The sequence below is a fragment of the Podarcis raffonei genome, chromosome 15, assembly GCF_027172205.1.
Source record: "Podarcis raffonei isolate rPodRaf1 chromosome 15, rPodRaf1.pri, whole genome shotgun sequence".
NCBI classification, from domain to species: Eukaryota; Metazoa; Chordata; class Lepidosauria; order Squamata; family Lacertidae; genus Podarcis; species Podarcis raffonei.
Window position 1 is genome coordinate 8,945,092 of NC_070616.1, and position 21,558 is coordinate 8,966,649.

The 21,558-nt window shown below is 43.8% G+C and overlaps 1 protein-coding gene across 3 annotated transcripts in view; it reads left to right on the forward strand.

The window, feature by feature from the left end:
* PAFAH1B1 (platelet activating factor acetylhydrolase 1b regulatory subunit 1) overlaps window positions 1–21,558 on the forward strand; it is a 59,649-nt gene that overhangs the window by 29,804 nt on the left and 8,287 nt on the right. The window contains exons 3-8 of one of the 3 annotated variants that reach the window (XM_053367194.1): window positions 7,009–7,050; window positions 8,359–8,443; window positions 11,799–11,873; window positions 12,803–13,009; window positions 18,345–18,513; window positions 20,804–20,906. In XM_053367194.1, coding sequence (XP_053223169.1) covers window positions 7,009–7,050; window positions 8,359–8,443; window positions 11,799–11,873; window positions 12,803–13,009; window positions 18,345–18,513; window positions 20,804–20,906 — 681 coding nt within the window. Of the gene's footprint in view, window positions 1–7,008; window positions 7,051–7,555; window positions 7,591–8,358; window positions 8,444–11,798; window positions 11,874–12,802; window positions 13,010–18,344; window positions 18,514–20,803; window positions 20,907–21,558 lie in introns of those variants that run through there. The other 2 variants (XM_053367197.1, XM_053367195.1) reach the window with 2 other exon arrangements.

Sequence of the window (21,558 nt, forward strand, 5' to 3'; positions counted from 1 at the left end):
ACAGAAACTAAAATTGTTTTCAGGAGTTGAACTGGAGTCATGGTCTACGCATGCAGGAGAATGAGGTGGGAGGAAATGCCACTTCTCATTGCTCTCCTGTGTGCTAAGTGTCTTCCAGGTAAAAGTTACCTGGGGTACCAGGTACCAGGGATACCCTGTGGTATTAGTGTTTTGATTTCAGAGCATTTTTTAATACAGCGAAGCATTCAGAAATTGATCTGGCCGCAATCTGAAATGAAAATAGTCCATTCTGCCACTTCATTTTTGCTGCATGTAAAGACCAGGCATAACAGTTCGTTGCTGCATCCCTTTGGGCTGTATTATGTTATCACAGTGTGTAAGTGCACGTGCTCCATAACTGTAGAACCCCTTACACTGCTCTTCCTGGGATTGGTGATGCTGTGTGTCAAGGTTAACTTCTGTTTCCTGGTCTTTCGTTTTAAGAAATAGTGATTGCCTCCAAGCCTTGCAGAATTTAGTCAACCCTGCTGTGAGCAGATACAGATATAAGGTGGGATTTATTAGACCAATTCAGCAATGAGCACACCTTAGGCAAGCAGCTCCCCCATAGGCTCTTATTCCCCTTCCTACAATTTGGGATGAGAGATAATCAGCCTATAGAATAGTCCTGTATTTTAAGGAATACTTGAAAATGTCTGTAAAGTACTTCCAACGTTTGGTTTTGACCCTGTAAATCAGTGATGACCAAACTTGGCCCTCCAGCTGTTTTGGGACCACAATTCCCATCATCCCTGACCACTGGTCCTGTTTGGCAATCACCTCTGTAAATGAATATTATTATTCTAGCCCATGTCTGTCAACACTTGGCAGCTAAAATGCCCCTGTAGACCAGCAACACCTGTGTGCAACTTGGTGATATAGCCAGAACAAGGACAACGAAGTCCCCAAAGTGACAGTCAAGGCTCCCTCATTTTTAAATTTTATTTTATTGAATGCATATCCCACCTTTTCTCCAAGGAGCTCAAGGTGGTATACATGGTTCTGGCACCCATTTAATCATCAAAACCAACCCTGTGAGGTGAGGTAAGCTAAGCTAAGAGGCAGTGACTGGTCCCCAAGGTCGCCCAGTGAACTTTGTGGCCAAGTGGGTATTTGAACCCTGATCTCCAAAATCCTAATTTGATACTCTAACCCACTACACCACACTGGCTCTCAGAGTTAACAAGTTGGCTTGTTAGCCATTTATATATTTGAGAGATTCATTTTGTTCTTGTTCCATCTGGTATGGGTGGGGCTGCCTCAAATTAGCTGGTGTGACGTTGCAGAGCAACAACAAACACAAGGAACTTGTGCATCCTGTTACTGCGCAGCAAGGGTGCATCTGAAGATGTCAGGCCAGTGCAGTGCAGGTTTTGCTGACATCCTCGTGTGCATGTTACTTGCATGACAGGAGGACGGAGCTGTGAAGATGCCATTAGATTAATGTTCCTCTAACTTGTATATGATAAGTGAGTTGGTGGTTTTTTTGCAAGTCTGTTGGCACCCTCCTATGAACCTAGTTCAGGGGTCAGCAGACTTTGTCAGCAGGGGGCCGGTCCACTGTCCTTCAGATGTTATGGGGAGCTGGACTATATTTTGAAGGGGAAAAAAATGAACGAATTCCTACGCCCCACAAATAACACAGAGATGCATTTTAAATAATAGGGTGCATTCTACTTGTGTAAAAACACGCTGATTCCCGGACTGTCCGTGGGCCGGATTTAGAAGGCGATTAGGCCAGATCTGGCCCCCGGGCCTTAGTTTGCCTACCCATGACCTAGTCATTATAAAAAGCAATAGTAAATGAGTAGTAGAAAGGCCAATACTCGTGTTGTTTTAAACCAGAGATTGCTAACCTGTGGGCTTCTGGATGTTGTTGGACTCCCAACCTCCAGCAAGATATTGGGAGTTGGGAGTCCAGCAACATATGAAGGGCCACAGTTTTCTTTCGCCTGCTTTAAACCACAGCTTGATTAGACTTATGCATCCTGTTAGATCTGAACCTGCCAAGCCAATGCAATGCAGTTCTTAAACTCTGAGTTGAAGTGAACCAGTAATGTTCTGGTGGTGCATGTTGTTCAATAGTCCCAGTGCTGCTGCTTCCCTGTTCTTTTCTTCAGTGCACCAGGGAGCAAACAAACCTAAAGTGTGAGTCAGCACTCAGGGATTTTTCTCTCCTAACCATAATGTTAAACCAAGGTTTGTTCTTGGCTTGCTGTCATGGCTTGTTAGTAGTGCTGGTTCATGTCTAATGTCTCTGTGTTTTATTTCCTCCCTAGAAAACTGAAGAAAGGAGTGAAGCATGATTTGCTTGTTCATCTTAAAGCATAGTTTAAAATAAACTAAGGTTTAATGTGATTGTGAATTGGGACACACACACACACCTCCATCACAGGGAAAGCCCAAAATTTTCAGTCCCTGCGAATGAGTTATATTTGTTCCACTGAATAATTAAACTAAGGGCCTTCATTTATGGAGAGAGAGAGAGAAAGAGAGAAAGAAAGCATGAGCAATTTAAAAAAAAGTAAATAAAAGGGAAAAATCAATTGTAGAGCAAATTGACTTTAAGAATGGGGATATTCTCATTCTCCCGTTGACATTTAGAGATGCAGGTGCTTCATGATCTCTGCTCCATCCAACAAGGAGCAGATGCTGGGCCAGAAGGCACTTCCTTCCAACAGTTACTGTACTGGGACCTCTGTAGTAAATAGTCTTAGGTTCCAGGTGGCCTTATCTCTGGTGATGCATGTTAGCTTTGTTTGATTTATTTCAGGCCAATTTGAAGAGAGGTTCAATTGAACCACTCTCATCTTAGCTCCCTGCTTGTCCATTGTTCTTAAAAAACACCAGAGAAGAGAGTTTAAGCCAGCTTTGCAACTCTGCTAAAGGCTCTCTGAAGTGGAAAGGTTTTCATTCTGCCTTCAAAAGGCTGAAAGAAGTTGCCAAGGGAAATTTTCGGGGTGGGAAGTTCATAACTGCCATATCACTGCCAAGAAGCGACTAGATCAGCCTTCACCATCTTGGTGCCATTTGGGTGTTTCAGACTCCCAACAATCATTAGCCCCTGGCTGGAATGGCCAATGGCCACAGGTGATGAGTTGCAGTCAACAAAACATTTGGAAGGCACCAAGTGGGTGAATGCTGGTCTAGATCATATGACCACACACAGTACCTCAGATAGCAGGAACATTTGCAAAGGAGACTCTGGATGATCCTAATGTATAGAGGAGTGTCTTGTAACCAGTTTTTTATTATTTATATGAAGTTGCTGGAAGCAGTCATTGAAGGATTTGGTTTGAGGTGTCAGAAAATAATGCTGATGACACCCAAGGTGTCATCCAAGGTGGTTACATTGAGTTAAGACCTAAATTACCTGGGACCCCCAAGAATTTGAAAGAGCTCATTCTCCCTTACCGATCTGTTCATCTCTTTAGATCGGCAAATGAGGCCTTCCTGTTGGTTCCTTTTTTGGATGAGATAGGAGGTCTGGGATCTGGGGCAGGGCTCTGAGTATATGCAACTCTCCACTGAGGTGCATGTTTCCATTTTGTATTTTAAACAAGAAGTAAGGACCTGACTCCTACCAATATTTTGGAGGGGAGTAGTAGGGCTTTGACAAGTTTTTCTATTTTTGTACTGTTTGTTTTTAAGATGTTGCTTTCTATGTTGTAATTTTGATTCATTGATTTTTTTATTAAATTCCTACTTGTTTTATTTTTTTTGCACCGTTCTGTGAATGTAGGGGTGTGTGACACACACAAAAATAAAGGCACAGCGTCTAAGTCTGCAAACACCCTTCTAATTGAAATGTGAAATCGACTTAAAAAGACACACATTTTGGGAAGCAGCAGGGCAATGGCATGGCTATGAAATTTGAGAAGCAGTTTTATTACGTTTGGGTGGCTCGGCAATTTTTCTATCATTTTTAGCTCCAAAGAGCCTATGTCTAATCGCAGTAGATCAGATAAGGAAGAACAAACTCTTGGTCTGGTAATCCAGCACCCTTTGTTCTCCTAATTATTTCGGATGATCAAAACTATCTGATCCAACTGCAAACACTTTCTAGTGGGGTGTGGGCCATTGGTCACGTTCCAGGGCCAGAATTTTGTCTGAGCATCTTGGGTGCTCTTCCTTGATGAATTGAAGGGCTCCAGCCTGCTTGGTTGAGCATTCTCAGCATTCTTCCCCTGGGGTTCAGGGGACCGCACCAGGCTCTCCTCCTTCTGACCCCTCGCCACACAATCCTCAATGCTCTCCAACTTCCAGACGATCAACGCTAGAGACCTTCCAGTGAGAAGGCTTTGCTCACCAATCAAGCTTAACAATTCTCCAGTAAATAACTCCTCTGTTGCTCCAGGCAGATTAGTTAGCTTTTGAGATGTTATTTGAATGGCGGTATGGGCTGTTACTTTGAGCTGCTTGGGTTGCTTTAATCTTTGTGGGCTTTCCTGTAGGTCTGTTTTTCTTTGAACCTTTTGATCTAAGGCCTTTTAGCTGTTTGGGGGGATCTTCCCATTCACTGTCTAACTGCTGGGGATTGGAACTATCTAGGGATTGTTTGTCACCGCCATGGAGATTATCTCCCTCCGCCGTTTGGACTTCCGAACTTGTTCCTAGCCCAATCATCAGTAGCCCCTTTGCTATTTTGGGAGTTATCCATTCCGAGAAGTCAGTCAAACTTAGTTGTTTAGATTTGGATCAAGTGGTCAAGTGGCTTGGCACAGAACTGCTTTTTCTTGGGCATCAGGGCAGGGTCAAGACCCCCGGAACAATCCAAAACAATCCTTGTTACTTACGATTTGTTCGGTTTCTGAACTGGGGATGGAAAATTTTAGTCAGTAGACAAAACTGCAAGTCAGTCACAGAGGCAGGGTTCATCGGGCGTTCATTGTTGTGGTAAATCAGGTTGAGCGGTAAAACAATAAAACTAAACTAAAAACAAGGAGAGGTGATGAGACAGCTAGTAAGACGTTAAAAATGTGAGATTAGAATCAGGAAGTAGCTAAAAACTACTTAAAAGCTTTATTGAAGGCAGGAGCTCTGCCTAGGCTGCTGTCTCGGCCACCATCTTGGAAAAGTCAGGACCATGCCATTTTTACTTTTCGCGAATGAGTGGCTCCCTGTCTCCATTACCGAAGTTACAAGTTTAATTGATCAGATGAAAGCAGGAAAGGCTGCCAACCCTGATGCTATTCCCTCTGAATTGATCAAAGCCAAGTCAGAGTGGTGGGCTCTGATACTAGCGGATCTATTCACTGTGATACATAGAGCTGGTATCATGCCTAACTCATGGCAGCAATCTATAATTATCCCAATCTTTAAAAAGGGTGACAAAAAGCTGTCATCCAACTATCGGCCAATGTCTATTGTCAAACATCGGGAAATTGTGCGCTAAACATCTGCTAAATAAACTAACTACTTGGCTTGATGAAAATAACATCATAGGTCCAAGAGCAGGCAGGGCTTAGGCCAGGGAAATCCACTTTATGCAACTGCATGGTGTTATCTCACTTAGCCGCTAAGTATATGCAGCTTCATAAAGAATGTCTTTATGTGGCCTTCCTAGATATCAAGGCTTCTTTGGACACTATTGACAGGGGGCTGTTATGGACCAAATTGGAGACAATGGGCCTAGAACCTAGATTACTATACTTGATCAAAAAGCTTTATACAAAGAACACCTGTCATATAAGAACAATACCAGGGAATGTAATGACAGATCCTGTCATTATAAACAGAGGAGTAAAGCAGGGCTGTGTACTCGCTCCCTCTCTTTTTAATCTTTTTCTTAATGACCTCACTTCTTCACTAAAACAGGTGGATAACCCAAAACTCAATGCATCAAGCATCCCCATTCTCCTATACACAGATGACATGATTTTGCTTTTATGGACAAGAATTGGCCTAAAACAATTGTTAAATTCCTGTATTGACTATCTGTCCAGAATGAAATTGTGCATGAACTTTGATAAAACCAAAATAATGGTATTTGGGAATTCACGCAAGAGCTATAGCTGGGTACTTGGTGGAAAACCCATCCAGCAGGTATTTGAATTTAGCTATCTGGGAATTCCATTCCATCATAGGCTTCTATGGTCCTCGCACCGTGCAACGGCGGCAAATGCCAGTAAGATGTCTATGCAGGCCATAATGCGATTTTTCATAACAAGAGGTAATTCACATATCCCCTCTGCCCTCAAGGTCCTCAACACCAAAATAATAGCTCAGTTGCTCTATGGAATTCCAGTCTGGCTGCCAGGGTTTACCCAACTGGTAGAACTAGTGCAGGCAGCTTTCCTTTTTAAGATTTTTGCTGTCCCACGTTGTGTACCCTATGCAGCCTTGTGTCTAGAGGGAGGTCAACACACGGTAGAGACCGTTGCCTGGGCGATATTTCTTCTATGTTGGTTAAACATCTACCCCACATTAGATAAAGATCCTTTCTTCGGTGGTCTTGTCAGACCCCTTTCTTTCCCCAGGGCTACAACAGTTTAACATAAAGATACAGCACCTTGGACTGTCAATGGAACTTTTGTGATCGATGCCTCCACCATCTGCCAAGGCTATAATAAAAACTAGGTTGTGGGACATTGAATGCCAGGAACTAACAGCAGCAGCAGAGAAAACATGTCCCCCTCTTTACTTTCAGCTTTCTTGGGCACATGAAACTAATTATAATTATCTTGAATTTCTGCTTATCCCTCAAGAAAGAAGGGCATTTTTGATGGCCAGGTTTAATTCAAACCCATCAAACCTCCTTTGGGGTAGGTTCTCGGGAATGGTGGAAGGAGAAAGAATTTGCCCCTGTGAAGATCACCTGATGGAAACTCTTACTCACATGGTTCTTAAATGTAAACTATATGCTGATCTCCGCCAGCAGTTTCTAGAACAACGCTGCATTCCCAAATGGAAACCAGAGTTGGAGGTCATACATTTTCTATTACTGGGGAATGATCAGGAGCTCACCAAGTTAGTGGCTAAATATCTTTATTTGGTTTTTTGTCGCAGAAACACATTGCAGACGCCTGATCTCCCCGGAGACCTAGAGATGTAATGTTAGATTTTTTTTGCCTCTTTTCATTTGACAAATGAAGGGGAGGTGGTAATTCTGTATTGATTTACTATGGATGTTTGTATGTGATGCCAATAAAAGGTTTGATGATGAGACACAAAAAAAAAAGAAATAAAAGAAATAAAAGAAAAAAGTAATAAAAGATATGGGAGGGAATGTTGCTACAGATATTAATGCTAAGTAAGACTTTTAGGGTCAAAGCCAGCACTTAAAATTGAAGATGGAAACAGGTAACCAACATAGATCTCTTGGGGTGTTGCGTGGTCTTTGCAGAGTGTACCAGTTACAAATACAGATGCTGGCATTTTTGACCTGTTGAAGCTTTTGAATTCTCTTCAAATGCAGATTTGCACAGAGTGCATTAGAGTGATAGGGCATGTATCCCTTATCAAGGCAAGGGTACACCTGGCGCACTTTGTGAAGAAGGCGGCACTCTGGGCCACAGCCACCTCTTAGGAATCCTAGAGAAGCCCCATTCTGTGGATCAGCAGTTCAAGGATGCATATGCCACTGTCCAGGTCCTGTTCACTAATTACTTGATCAAAAAATCCTACACTCCCCACCACTTCTGTCACACCTGGGTTGAGTTTCAGTTTATTGTTTCTCAGCCAGCTCATTACTGATTCCAAGCAATGATTCAGGGTTTCCACTGCCGCAGTGGGATTTAAGAAAAAGGAGAAGCATAATTGAATTTCATCAGCACACTGATGATGGTAAACTCCAGATCCTTGGACAACCACCTCCAGTTAGCAACGTCTAGATATTTGAGTAATAGGAAAAGCCCCTGGGATTATTTGCATTGGTCAGAAGAGGATGTTCTATCTCCCCTGCCCCCTGGCACAACAGTAGAAAACTCACCTAACCACAAGGGAACCGCAGCAAATTTTCCCATTCCTGTTAGGTGGTCCAAGATTATACCATGGTCTATAAAGCATCTGAGAAGTTAAGGCAAAACAACAAGAATGCTTTTCCCAATCAGTGTCCTGGCAGTAGATAACTATTATCCTACAGCACGTGAAGAACCTTTTTTTATACTACAACGAGTATGGAGGGAAGTTATAAAGACCACCAGAAAGTTCAATAAACCGTTGTACACAATATCCAAAAGAGAACTAGCCATTAGTTCAAAGAAAAAGGGAAGGAGGTATTCTTTTACTTGTTCTTTTACTTGTTCCAGTCAAGCATGTTTGGGTACATAGCTTTGTGGATGGGAGGGGGAGAGAAATTTCTACAGAATTAATTATAAAAAGAATATTAATTAAAGACCTAAATCTCATTTCATTTAGAAATCGAGCGATAGCAGATTACCTTCGTTCTAATGGCTATGAAGAGGCATACTCTGTTTTTAAAAAGGAAGCAGAGCTTGATGTGGTGAGTACAGACTTCGTATTCCTTGTGTGATGCTCCTGATTAACCTTTCTGTCATATATGCAGTAACTTTCCAAATAGAGGTAATGGAATGGAATGCTCACAAATCTCTGCAATTAACCTGAATGGTTACTTAAGCTTCTACTATCAGTGACTGTTAAGTTAACCAAGTTTGTGGAATTGTTAATTTTCCACCTATCTTTACTTGAGGTCTGTACATTGAGAATGCAAGGCAAATGGACCAAGATATTCACTACTAGCCACAATGGCCATGTTCCACCTACACTGTCAGGCACTGTTGCCTCTGAATTCCAGGTGCTGGGAATCACAGGTGGGCAGAGTGCTGTTGCGCTCAGGTCCTGCTTGCATGCTTTCCACAGGCATCTGGTTGGTCACAGAGAATAGGATGCTGGACTAGGTGGGACATTGCCTGAACAAAGAAGCTCTTACAATGTTCACGTGTCTATAAACCTTTGCACCATGTCACATTGTCCTTGAAACTAAAAAGCATGAAGGATATCTATCCTATCACATTGTAGTTATTAACTTCACATGGCCTATCTCATTAAAAGAAAACCCATTCCTTAATCCAAGTCTATAGCCTTTAACTGTTCTAGAAAGGACCTGGTTGATCACCTTTAATTGGGGAATTCCTCTGGAATAGTTCTAGCTATGTGTAACGTATATAATACATTTTGAAATCAACATGTTTTACACTTGCAGCAAAAACTAAAGGCTCCAATAAAAAACTCAGATTTGGGAGAGGTTAAAATGGGTACTATAAATTTCTTCAGTGGCAACTCCAGCCATATTTCATCACATACAGGCCAAAATATCACATGGACATAGAAACCTTACCAAAGGACTGTGGGAAATGCAAGAGCAGTCCCGTATAGGAATTCTCTTTCTAACAGAAGTTTTTATACCACCTGCAGTTCTTGTTTTCAGATTATTTAGGATTTCTAAACAATTCCATCTTGGTATAATATTTAGGTGCACTTTTAAGCACATTTCTTGTGAGACAGTGTTGTTTAGCACTTACTTGATTCTGCTTCTTGCAAAGCCTTGCCTGGACTGCCATGGCCTTGCTAGTAATGTGTCATTTGCTACCAGTTTATCCTCACCTCATCTGTACTTTCCTGTCTTCCTCTTCCATGTTTTATCCTGCTGACCTTATTTGAATAATACAGGCTTTCGGTAGAAACAGCAGTGCTGCTTCTGTGTTCCATGTTCCCTACAACAACAAGCATGCAGTTTATACCACCTAAATGTTAAGTGATGGCGTTTAGGCTTTCTTTGTAATGGAAGTGTATGTCTACCAGCCTTAAGGCATTTGACCCAACTCTTTTTGAAATAATTGAAGCTCCTAATTCAGCTCTTACTTTGTAGGTTTTGAAGGAGGAATAGCTATCTTGGTGTGATCTATAAATACTGTGCTATTTCTTCAGATCATATAAGCGACTCTGACTCTGAACCATTTAAATATATGCTAATCTCCTAAGTACCCTTTAGGCCTACCAATCATGCTGTAAAAGCGTAGAATTTTGTCTGCCTTAACCAAAGTACCCACTTGAGGCCCTACATTTCATTTCCCCAAATCTCATTCAAATAAAGTCCTGGTTGTAATCTCATTGTACGCGTAATTGAAAATGGGGCTTGATGAAAGGAGTGCTGGCATACCCGTCAACCTCATTAAAAACTCTTTCCCCCCAAAAGGTAAGGAGGAGGACCTGGATATGCAAAGCAGCCTTGTTATACAGCAGTCATTAGGGAGATGTGTTTCACTTCCTTATGAGAGAGCTGTGTAGTGAAGCTGTGGGAGTATGAATTAGGCAGAACTCTTAATGAACTAAAAGACCCCAAAACCCAAGCACCAGTGAATTGGAATCTTATCCGTGCAACTGCTTCAGGGGCTACGTTTGGCTCCAGCACAAATTAGTTCCACAAATAACCCCAAATTCCCCCAAGCACAGAGGGTGGTAATGCCTCCACTGTGGCCTCTTAACCAAGAAGATAATCCAATTACCAGTTCTGACGTTCTGCTATTCTCCTGCCTTTTACAATCTCCAGTATTCCTGGACTCTCTGAGACCCCAGAACTTCAACATTGCATATAGCATCTGTTTGCACTTCCTTTAATTTTTGAGATTAACCTCTTCCCTTAATTTATAGGGCACACAACTTGTTTCAGTAAAATTATTATTATTATCATTATTATTATTAGTTATGGGGGAGCTGCTGCACTTTAACCAGTGCCACTCCCTCTGACATTCATTTCTCAGCTGGGCTGTGGTTTCTGGCCATGCCTTTGTTGAACACCCTGACTCCACAGATAATCAGAATGGTGGCAGACCAGAGAGGAGGGTGTGATTTTTTGGCTTTCATAAACTCTGAGAACTTCCTGTAAGCAAGAAGTTATTTCCCTGAAGAAATAATGTAAGGAGGGAAACTTGCTCAGGATGCTTCACCGGATAGTTCAGTGCTTGTGCCTGCTTTGTGCTCTTGGTTGATGTTGGATCATGCATATCCTGAGGATTGTGCCTCTTAACACAAACCTGTTGATCAAGGTCATCCACTGATGATTACAGCAGTGGCTTCCTGGCAGAGTAATTGACAGAATGTGTGTGAGCATGGCACTGGCTGCCACAAGACGGACCCAAGCTTAGGGGATCAGACAAATTCATGGAGGAAGATGAGTTTATTAGGCACAATAACAAAACAGAACCTGTACATTTACTGGCACTGTGCCACAGTATACTGATTACTGGGGAGCAACAAAACATGGAGGGTTATTGCTTTCATTCCCTGCTTGTTCCTTCCCAAAGACATCTGCTTGGCCACTTGTGGGACGATGAAGTTAGATGGTTCTGGAAAATGTATATCAACCCATCATTCCCATTAAACCACCACACTTGCAAGGGTTGCAGTTCGTTGCAGCCACGTTAAACAATTCACATGGTCCAAAGGGGGGAAAAAGACCCCCCAAAAGCACAGAAGCACTTGTGAAAGCAGGTGGAAGGAGCTTTCTCCCCTAAATAGTTAGTTCCTTTGGCTTTTAATCTGGATGTGTTTTATCTCTGGCTTCATACATGTTTGCATCCAGCTATATGCAAAGGTTTGTAGAGTTTCTTGATAAGCCCCACAACTCCATGCCTTCAATTTCTAAGATGGTAGAAAATGCTATTCTTATAAAAAATAAAAAAGCTGGCAAAATATTGCTCTGTTTGATGTTCTTAATTTTGGGAGAAAATGCTGCTAAGCAGGACTGATGGCACTGCAGGGGGGTTGGGCTAGATGACCATGAGGGTCCCTTCCAGTCCTACAATTTATGTGTTCACAACAATTGTCTTGATCTTCAGAATGAAGAGTTAGATAAGAAGTATGCTGGACTCTTGGAAAAGAAATGGACATCAGTTATAAGATTACAAAAGAAGGTAAGTACAAGCCTCAGTTGGTATATTGCTGGCAACACTGCTGCAGTGCTTTTCAAAGAAGTATGCAAAACAACCTATCCGGTTGGAAGTCCATATTATGATAACCAGTTTTATAATTTTTGACCTGACAATATATTGCAAATCATGATTTATGTCTGTGTGTGCTATGCAGAAATCACAATGTGTGAAAAACCGTGAAGTCAGCCAATGCCTCTGCATAGCTTCATTCTTATTTCAGACATTGTGATATATCAGTATATAATGATGTTTAGCTGGTTGAAAACCAGGTATCACCCAGCTCTAGTCTCCTAATTCCTCTAAATGTGCCCACTGGTCTCAAGGCTAGGAGGTATGTAGGAGATAGCATCCAGCTGAAGCCTTGGCAGGTTTTTGCTTTAAACAAACACAAGCAGCATTGTTAAAGGTAATCGTAGCAAGGATATTTGATGCAAAACGCAGGAAAGAGAAAAATTCTGGCCGATAAGGATAGAATGACAGAGCAGTAGACTTGCACTCATATCTAAGGGAACAAAGTTCAGGTAAAGTAAAAATGACGACAAACACATTTTCTCAAAGCTAAAATGAGCTAAGGAAGGTTGGATTGATTTCAAGATAACCAGGCAGATATTTTCCTGTGGCTCTCAGGTTTTGTTCGGTTCCTTTTAGCTGTTACAGCTTGTACTTGGAGATAATTTGAGAGCTGTGTGGCACAGTTCCAGGGCTGCTGTAGATTTGGTGATGGTCAATGTGTGTTGGTCCTTCAGGACTTGCAAGGTCTTTTTTCAGACATTGTGATATATCAGTATATCATGATGTTTAGCTGGTGATATATCACAAAGCTGAACACCAGGTATCACCTTTTGTTTGTCTTACACTTTTGTTTTTTCTCTCCACTCCTCTCTCCCTGCCCTCTCTCCAAAACCGTTTAGGTTATGGAATTGGAATCCAAACTAAATGAAGCTAAGGAAGAATTTACTTCAGGTGGACCACTTGGTCAGAAGCGAGACCCTAAAGAATGGATCCCTCGTCCTCCAGAAAAGTATGCGTTGAGTGGACACAGGAGTCCTGTCACAAGAGTAATTTTCCATCCAGTTTTCAGTGTTATGGTTTCTGCTTCAGAGGATGCCACAATAAAGGTAAGACTCTTCTATAAACCTGGGCTGTCTGTGCGCCTCAAGGGGATGCTGCAGGCTATTGACACAGGAGGTGTGAGCTGATCAGAATTGGGATATGGCTCCCATTGTGCTTTTTGGACTGTATTAGTCTAAATAATATTTTTTTTTGCAAAATGGCATTCTGTGTTTGTGGTCACCCATAGAAATGTAGAAGCTTCAGTTAATACACAGCCTGGTGGTTTGCCTCCTGAAGCTGGCATGGGTTGATGTACTATTCTCACCCACTCTTCGAAGCCTGCGTTTGTTTGCTGCAGGCACACTCCTGGGCACAATATAATGTACAATCTTAAACAGCTTAGGATTCTTCAAGTATGCCACTTATTGTACTGTAGTATTGTGGCCCTTAGTAAGAACACCAAAAACACATGATGAGTATGTTGATAGTAGTTTCCAGTCTTTGGGACTCATTCATGCAGAAGCTTGCTGTAGCCTGAATCTCATTATAGCTTGATTCTCAGTGAGGTGGTCAACCTGTTATCTTGGCTCTGAGGCTCCACTTTGGGCCATAACTATTGCTCTTCTATACACAACACAGATTCCCTCCACAAAGGGCTAGGCTTCCCCCTGACATGCTAGATTTCTGTATGCAGGGATAATGGTGGTGATTATTGGATGGAGGAGCATTCCATCCCTGTGAACTGGTAGAACACAGGTTGGCCACCTTGGTGAGTACTGGGCCCATATTTTGTTGGTGGAAGAATTTTTGCTTAGAACAAGGGTCCTCATACTTTCTACCCAGGGCCCACTTGGGATGGCTAAAAAACTCAGGCCCACCAGTGAAAATTTGGGTGCCGGGGGCAGAACCAGTTATAAAAGTGTGGCAGATGGAAGCAGAATTTGGCACAATCAGCTGGCAAATACTAGCATAATAGTCTGATATTAATGCATCATTGGAAGTAGCTAAATACTTTGCCACAACATTTTCCTTGTGGCAGGTTGAGTTCTATAGCTCAACTTTCCTCAAGCTAAGTGCAGACATTTGTTCTTGGAGGCATTGTGATTCAGCCTCCCTATTTCAGGCAGCATTTGCTGATCTAGTGTCTTTAATTGGAAACAACTTTTCTTCTGTATTTTTTTTGTTCCCACCCCCACATGCCTTTCATAAGTATTTTAGCCCAGCTCCTGTAATGTCTTCCCCCATTCTTCTTTTGCACTCAACTTGTACCTTATTCCTACCCCCAGAATTGCTAGTTTCTTTCATCCCTGCTTCCATGTCCTTTTACATGTGTAACAGAGACTTGGTTGGATGAAGCAGATGGGCCTGTCCTTGCTGCTGCTTGTCCACCAGGTTTCTCTTACGCACAGCAACCCAGGCCTTGTGGGCGGGGATGGGGGGTTGCAGTGATTTTTAGGAAGTCATTAGTCTGCACCAGGCGTCCTATTGGGAAGACCCAGTTTTCTGAGTGCATGTTCTGGAAGTTGGGCAATAGGGGCAGTACAGGATTCTTATTGGTGTACCGACCTCCCCGCTGCACCAAGGATTCCCTGCCCGAGCTGCTTCAGGTCGTGGCGGATGTTCTCCTGGAGACACCTAGTTTGGTTGTCCTAGGGGATTTTAACATCCATGCCGACACGACCTTACAAGGGGCCGCTCGGGACTTCGTGGAAAGCATGGCCTCCATGGGGCTGTCCCTGAATAAGTCTGGCCCAACCCATAGCCGCGGACATGCCTTGGACCTGGTGTTTACCTCTATGGATGTTGGTGATCTGACACTAAGTAAAAGTGAAACGAAAGAAGTGCCATGGTCAGATCACTTCCTGGTGCAACTGGACTTCTCCGTGACCCTTCCCCTCTGCAGGGAGGTGGGACCGATTCAGATGGTCTGCCCCCACCACTTAATAGATCCAAATGGATTCCAGAGAGTGGTAGGGGATGTTTTATCCCATGTTGATGGCCTTTCAGCTGATTCCCTGGTGGCCCGCTGGAATGTGGAGTTAACCAGGGCTATTGACTGTTTGGCTCCGAAGCGCCCTCTCCGATTGCATGGAGCCCGGACAGCCCCGTGGTTTTCCACAGATCTGAGGGCAATGAAACAATCGTTGAGACGGCTAGAGCGCCAGTGGCGGATAACCCATTCTGAATCTGACCGGACACGGGTTAGAGCTCAATGTCGAGCCTACCATGTGGCGATAGCGACGGCGAAGAAGACTTTCTTCACCGCCTCTATTGCATCTGCGGAAAACAGCAGCAGGAGACTTTCAGGTGTTTCGCAGTTTAGCGGAACCACCTGTTCCATCAGGGCCCAATACAGGCCACATGATCTCCTGCAATGATTTTGCAAACTTTTTTGCAGATAGTCGCTCAGATTCAAGAAGAGGTAGACTCCACCGTGGGAGCAGGGCCGGGGTGGGAGAGTGCTAGAGTCCTGTCTAGTCAAGTTGTGTGGGATCAATTCCAATCTGTTACCCCCGAGGATGTGGACAGGCTGCTTGGACGAGTGAAACCAACCACTTGTCTCCTTGATCCTTGCCCATCCTGGCTTATAAAAGCTAGCCGGGAAGGACTGGGCGATGGGCTTCGTGGGGTGGTGAATGCTTCCCTCCGTGAGGGAGCCTTCCCATACCCACTGAAAGAGGCGGTTATTAAACCGCTTCTTAAAAAACCAACTTTAGATGCGGCCACGATGGCCAACTATTGCCCAGTCTCAAATCTTCCATTCTTGGGCAAGGTGATTGAGCGAGTGGTTGCTGAACAACTCCAGGCACGCCTGGAAAAAGCGGACCATTTGGATCCCTTCCAGTCGGGATTCAGGCCTCATCATGGGACAGAAACTGCCTTGGTCACACTGGTTGATGATCTCTGGCGGGCTAGGGACAAAGGTGAGAGCTGTTTCCTAGTTCTGCTGGATCTCTCAGCAGCGTTTGATACCATCGACCATAACATCCTTCTGGACCGTCTTGAGGGGCTGGGAGCTGGGGGCATTGTCATACAGTGGTTCCGCTCCTTTCTCCTGGGCCGGGTTCAGAAAGTGGTGGTGGGGGATGAGTATTCAGACCCCTGGGCTCTCACTTGTGGGGTGCCTCAGGGTTCTGTCCTCTCCCCCATGCTTTTCAACATCTACATGAAGCCGCTGGGAGAGATCATCAGGGGATTTGGGCTGGGTGTTCATCAGTATGCGGATGATACCCAGCTCTACCTCTCTTTCAAATCAGAACCAGTGAAGGCGGTGAAGGTCCTGTGTGAGTGCCTGGAGGCGGTTGGAAGTTGGATGGCGGCTAACAGATTGAGGTTGAATCCTGACAAGACAGAAGTACTGTTCTTGGGGGATGGGAGGTGGGCAGGTGTGGAGGATTCCCTGGTCCTGAATGGGGTAACTGTGCCCCTGAAGGACCAGGTGTGCAGCCTGGGAGTCATTTTGGACTTGCAGCTGTCCATGGAGGCACAGGTCAAATCTGTGTCCAGGGCAGCTGTTTACCAGCTCCATTTGGTACGCAGGCTGAGACCCTATCTGCCTGCGGACTGCCTCGCCAGAGTGGTGCATGCTCTGGTTATCTCCCGCTTGGACTACTGCAATGCGCTCTATGTGGGGCTACCTTTGAAGGTGACCCGGAAACTACAACTAATCCAGAATGCGGCAGCTAGACTGGTGACTGGGAGCGGCTGCCAGGACCACATAACACCGGTCTTAAAAGACCTACATTGGCTCCCAGTTCGTTTCCGAGCACAATTCAAAGTATTGGTGCTGACCTTTAAAGCCCTAAACGGCCTCGGTCCTGTATACCTGAAGGAGCGTTTCCACCCCCATCGTTCTACCTGGACACTGAGGTCCAGCTCCGAGGGCCTTCTGGCGGTTCCCTCATTGCGAGAAGTGAGGTTACAGGGAACCAGGCAGAGGGCCTTCTCGGGAGTGGCGCCCTCCATGTGGAACGCCCTCCCACCAGTTGTCAAAGAGAACAACAACTACCAGACTTTTAGAAGACATCTGAAGGCAGCCCTGTTCAGGGAAGCTTTTAATGTTTGATGTATTAGAGTATTTTAATATATATTTTTGGAAGCCGCCCAGAGTGACTGGGGAAGCCCAGATGGGCGGGGTAATAATAATAATAATAATAATAATAATAATTATTATTATTATTATTATTATTATTATTTATTTTACATTCACCTCTGGTCCTTTCCCCTCAGAGGACTCTTCCCCCATTCCCTGAACTTCTCTGTCTCTTAGCCACCTTTACTCTGCATATAAGGAGTTGCTGGGGCTGGCATTGGTACAGTCAAACATCTTTGGCATAGTTAGTGGGGAGAGGCTGGCAAGCAAGGAGGCACTGGCCAGTGATTCCCAATTAGCTAAGTACTGCAGATCCCCTGTTTTTCAAAAGCCAAGCCCCTACTTTTGAAAATTTTGGTATCTCTATGGTAGTTTTTGTTACATGAATGTTTGCAGAACACCAATTGGGAATACTGCTTTAAAGACTGACTCGTTCCCTACAGACCCCCTTGGCTGCTAAGATTGGCAGAGGAAGCCCTCTTGGTAGTTCCACATCCCTCAAAAAGGGGGGCATGGCCCAAGAGAGGGCATTTTCTTTGGCAGGCCCTAAGTTGTGGAAGTCACTACTAACAAAGATGTGTCTGGCATTTTCATTATATAGTTTGTGGCAAATGCTGAAGATACACCTCTGGCTTTTGACACTTGAGAATGTATATTTTTAGGACCCACTTCATTTCTGTAGTTTTAAGTTGCTTTAAACTGTTTTTAATAACTCTGTTTTAATTGTTGTGACCAATGCTGGAACCTTGGGGTGAAGGCAAATGGAATAATATTTTAAAAACTTGTGTCCTGCCCTGCATCCAATGACCCATTTGGGTGACTGGTTTCTCCCATTTTTTATTTTGGCTTTATTCTTAGTTGCCAATGTGTGCAAGGCAGATATTCAAGAATTTGAAATAAAGTATTCTACCTTGGTATGTCTGAATATTGCTTTTGTCTCATAGAAAGCAGGAGTTTTATGTGTCTACACAAATAAAACATGCGCATCATCCCATAGAAAGGGAGTCTGCTCTTGTTTAAGGCAACAGGAAGAGCAGCAAAATGTGCCGTCTTATGGCTTATTGATTTATCTTGGAAATGGGTGGGTGGAGAGAGGAGAGGTGCTTATTATTGTCTAATTAATTGGAAAAGTCAGTATACCCTTCGAAAATGTTATTGGTTCTTCCCTTGCTCCATCTCTTCCATTTTGAATTAATGTTGAACAGAGTGCCAGACAGCTGCTTTGAATGCAAATGAGAGCCTGGAAGAAATATATATATATATATTGTGAGGGCAGATGTTCACCAATTTCTTTGTCTGCTTCCTAGGTATGGGATTATGAGACAGGTGATTTTGAACGAACCCTGAAGGGCCACACAGACTCAGTGCAGGATATTTCCTTCGACCACAGCGGCAAGTTATTGGCCTCCTGCTCTGCAGATATGACAATTAAGCTATGGGATTTCCAGGGCTTTGAGTGCATCAGAACCATGCATGGTAAGGAATTGAGGAATCCCACACTTGGATTGTGAATTAAAATCAAACCAGTCCAGACTTGCCCTTTTCTTGAAACTGAAATTAGGAAGGGGATGCAGAACTCTTAAACCAAGTTTGGGGGGGACGCTGCAAGATAGCAGTTTGCAAGGGGCTTCTCAGCTGATTGTTGGGTCCTGAGAAATCCCTTTTGGCGTGCTTTGCAGATGCTGCTAATCAGCTGATTGATGGTGCCCGCCCCACAGCTGATGGTGTATAGGGCAGATAGGCATGGCTTTGGCTTTGCAGCTCAAATGGGGGAGGGCTGGAGGTTTCCCACCCCTGCCTTACACATATGATGTGGTAAACCCATGACTGAACTATACCACTTCAGACAGCAGGCATGTGGAGGGGAGGGCATCACATGATTGAATGCTCTCCTCTCAATAAAAATTACTGCACATGTAAAGCTAGTTGTTGGAAAGAATGATTCTGTCTTAGCTGTCTCTCTGACTCTCCAGCAGAGAATTGTTCTGTATGAAAGAAGATAATCATGGGGGCTGTCACTTGCAATTTGAAATTGGTATAGTCAAAACACAGACCCACCATGTTTGCATTTTGAGTTATTAGATAAAAAGATGGTTGTTACCTGGTCAGTATCCTGGGTATATTTTGCAGTCTGTGCTTGAAATGTTAACAGGCTTGTGTTCCCTATTGCTAGTTTGACGAAGTGGGAGCTGTAAGGCTTTAATATGGGCCCATTTCCTTAGCTTGCTGGGAAATGAGACGAGGCAATCTTGCTCTACTGTATAGTATGGTTAGAGCTGAAGTACCCATGGGAAGCATCACATTTTGGTTCATTCTGTTGCCAGCTATATAAGAATCTTGGATATTTCCCAAGGAGGGCATAATTTGTGCTCCATAGTTGAAACCTGCCTGCCTTCTGTGTTCAGACCATAGCTTGCTTGTTTGAAGCATTGTTAACTGCTCAAAACAATGTGAAGGACTCAACATTTGAAATGGGAAAATATGACTTGAAAGGGATTGGGTGAATTAGGCTAGGCTAGAGTTTTGCAAATGTGAATTCTGCTTCATGTGCAATCCCCCCCTGCTCTGTTCAGCTTTCTGGAGGCAGCTGTCTGCCTTTCTTACCAGGGAAAAATAGCAGAAGCAGCGATTCTGGCCATTTCTTGTTGCTGCCTAGGAGTGTCCTTAAAGAGCCTGTATAAGCAGAATGTGCCTCTATAACTGCATTTACGGCCTGTGGAAAGGAGTACTGTGTCACTGGACCCAGCATGGGAGATGATGGTTGCTGTTTCCCAGAGAAGCATTGGCGAGAGAGCACATCTTCATAAGCTCCCCTCCCATTCCAGTTCTCTAGAATCTGAGAGAAGCTTCTTACACCACACGGAGCTTTGGAGCAATACAAATCAAGCCTCGCTGTGAAAGAAAGACTTGGGCTGCTTCTGCTTGCCCCGAAAGCCAACAGGATAAATAGATTTCCCCGCATTGCTTGCCCCTTGTCTGCCTTGCATGCTTGGAAAACTTTGGGGAGGGGTTTCTTCATGCAGTGATGGAGCAAGGAAATCCTCTAAAGAAGAGTGTTGCTGCTTCCAGCTTCTCCTAAGATTTTGTAGTACAAAGATGAGAGCTGTGTGATATCCTCCCCAGGTCTTCTGGCATGCATGCAAGATTTGGGCAAGGGGGCAATGGTGTTTCCACCTTGGCACCTTTTTGCCTGTCCCTTTCAAACTTTTGTTACCAGCTCAATGATATATTTTTGAGATGTGGCAACCAGAGTGTTCTCAGTATTTCATATATGACCACCTGATGCCTGCTTGCCTGGAACACACGGTACTGCACACTCCCTCTTCATTGCTGCTGCAGCATCACTTTCTCTTTTGCTGGCAAAAGTGCTGAACATCTAACGCACATGCCTTGCCTGACTTTGAAACTGGGAAATGCAGCCATGATAGTTTCACGTTGCTCATTACAGCCTGCCAGTGGGTGTGTGGATGTGTGTGTTTTGGGGGTGGGTTAAGCACCCTGGTTTCTTGCTCAAGTTCATTTAAGAAGAATTTAGATTCACGAGATTCTTTTTTGGAAACCATGCCGCGCACTTCTTCTAATAGCCAGACAACCACTGTAGACATCCTGTATTTCTCTCAGTTGGGTCCCTGGTTTGCATATTGAGGGTTATACAGGATTATTGTCGCTTGTGTGAATCGAGTACTCTTCACACACATTGTGAGCTAACACAGTCACAGTAGAAGCCTGATTTGAGCGTGTTTGTTGTGTTGTTTTCTTCTTCTAGGTCATGATCATAATGTTTCTTCAGTAGCCATCATGCCCAATGGGGATCATATAGTCTCTGCCTCGAGGGATAAAACCATCAAAATGTGGGAAGTTCAAACAGGGTAAGACCTTGCAGATGTGTTCATGTGATGGAAGAAAGAGTGCCTGGTTGCTTTTTGAAGATTCTCCCTAATGCATGGGGATTGGGAACCTCATGTGCTCTTGTTAGACTTCAACTCCCATCAGCCCCAGCCAGAATGGCCAGCAGTTGGGAAATATGGGAATTGTAGTCCGCAACATCTGGAAGGCTAGTGACTAGTGGTATATGCCATTGGTCTTCAGCAAGTGGGATAGGGCTCACGAATGGATGAACAGCCTGATGTAGGCAAGGTTTGGTGCAGTTGCTCTTAAAACATTCAGAAAGGTGGAGAAGACTGCAAGCAAAGGGATATCTTCTGTACAAGACTGTTATACCTCCCTCCGATCCTGTGGCTTGGTGCTTCTTCGAATCCTATTAGATCTCTGAGAGAAGGAATGACAAACTAGTGTGTCACCAGTGTAGAAATGCTAAGAAGGAGAAAGAACAGTATGAGGGAAGAAGAAAGCTGGCATAATTAATGTTCATTTTTAAAAAGAGTCTCAAGATTGCCTCAATGTTGAGGATTCTCCCAACTTCTCCTTCTGATATATATTTGGTATTACCTTTTGGAAATGGATTCTTTAAATGATCCAAATAGCCTTTGGTTTAACCTTCTGCTCAGCCCCTTGTTCTAG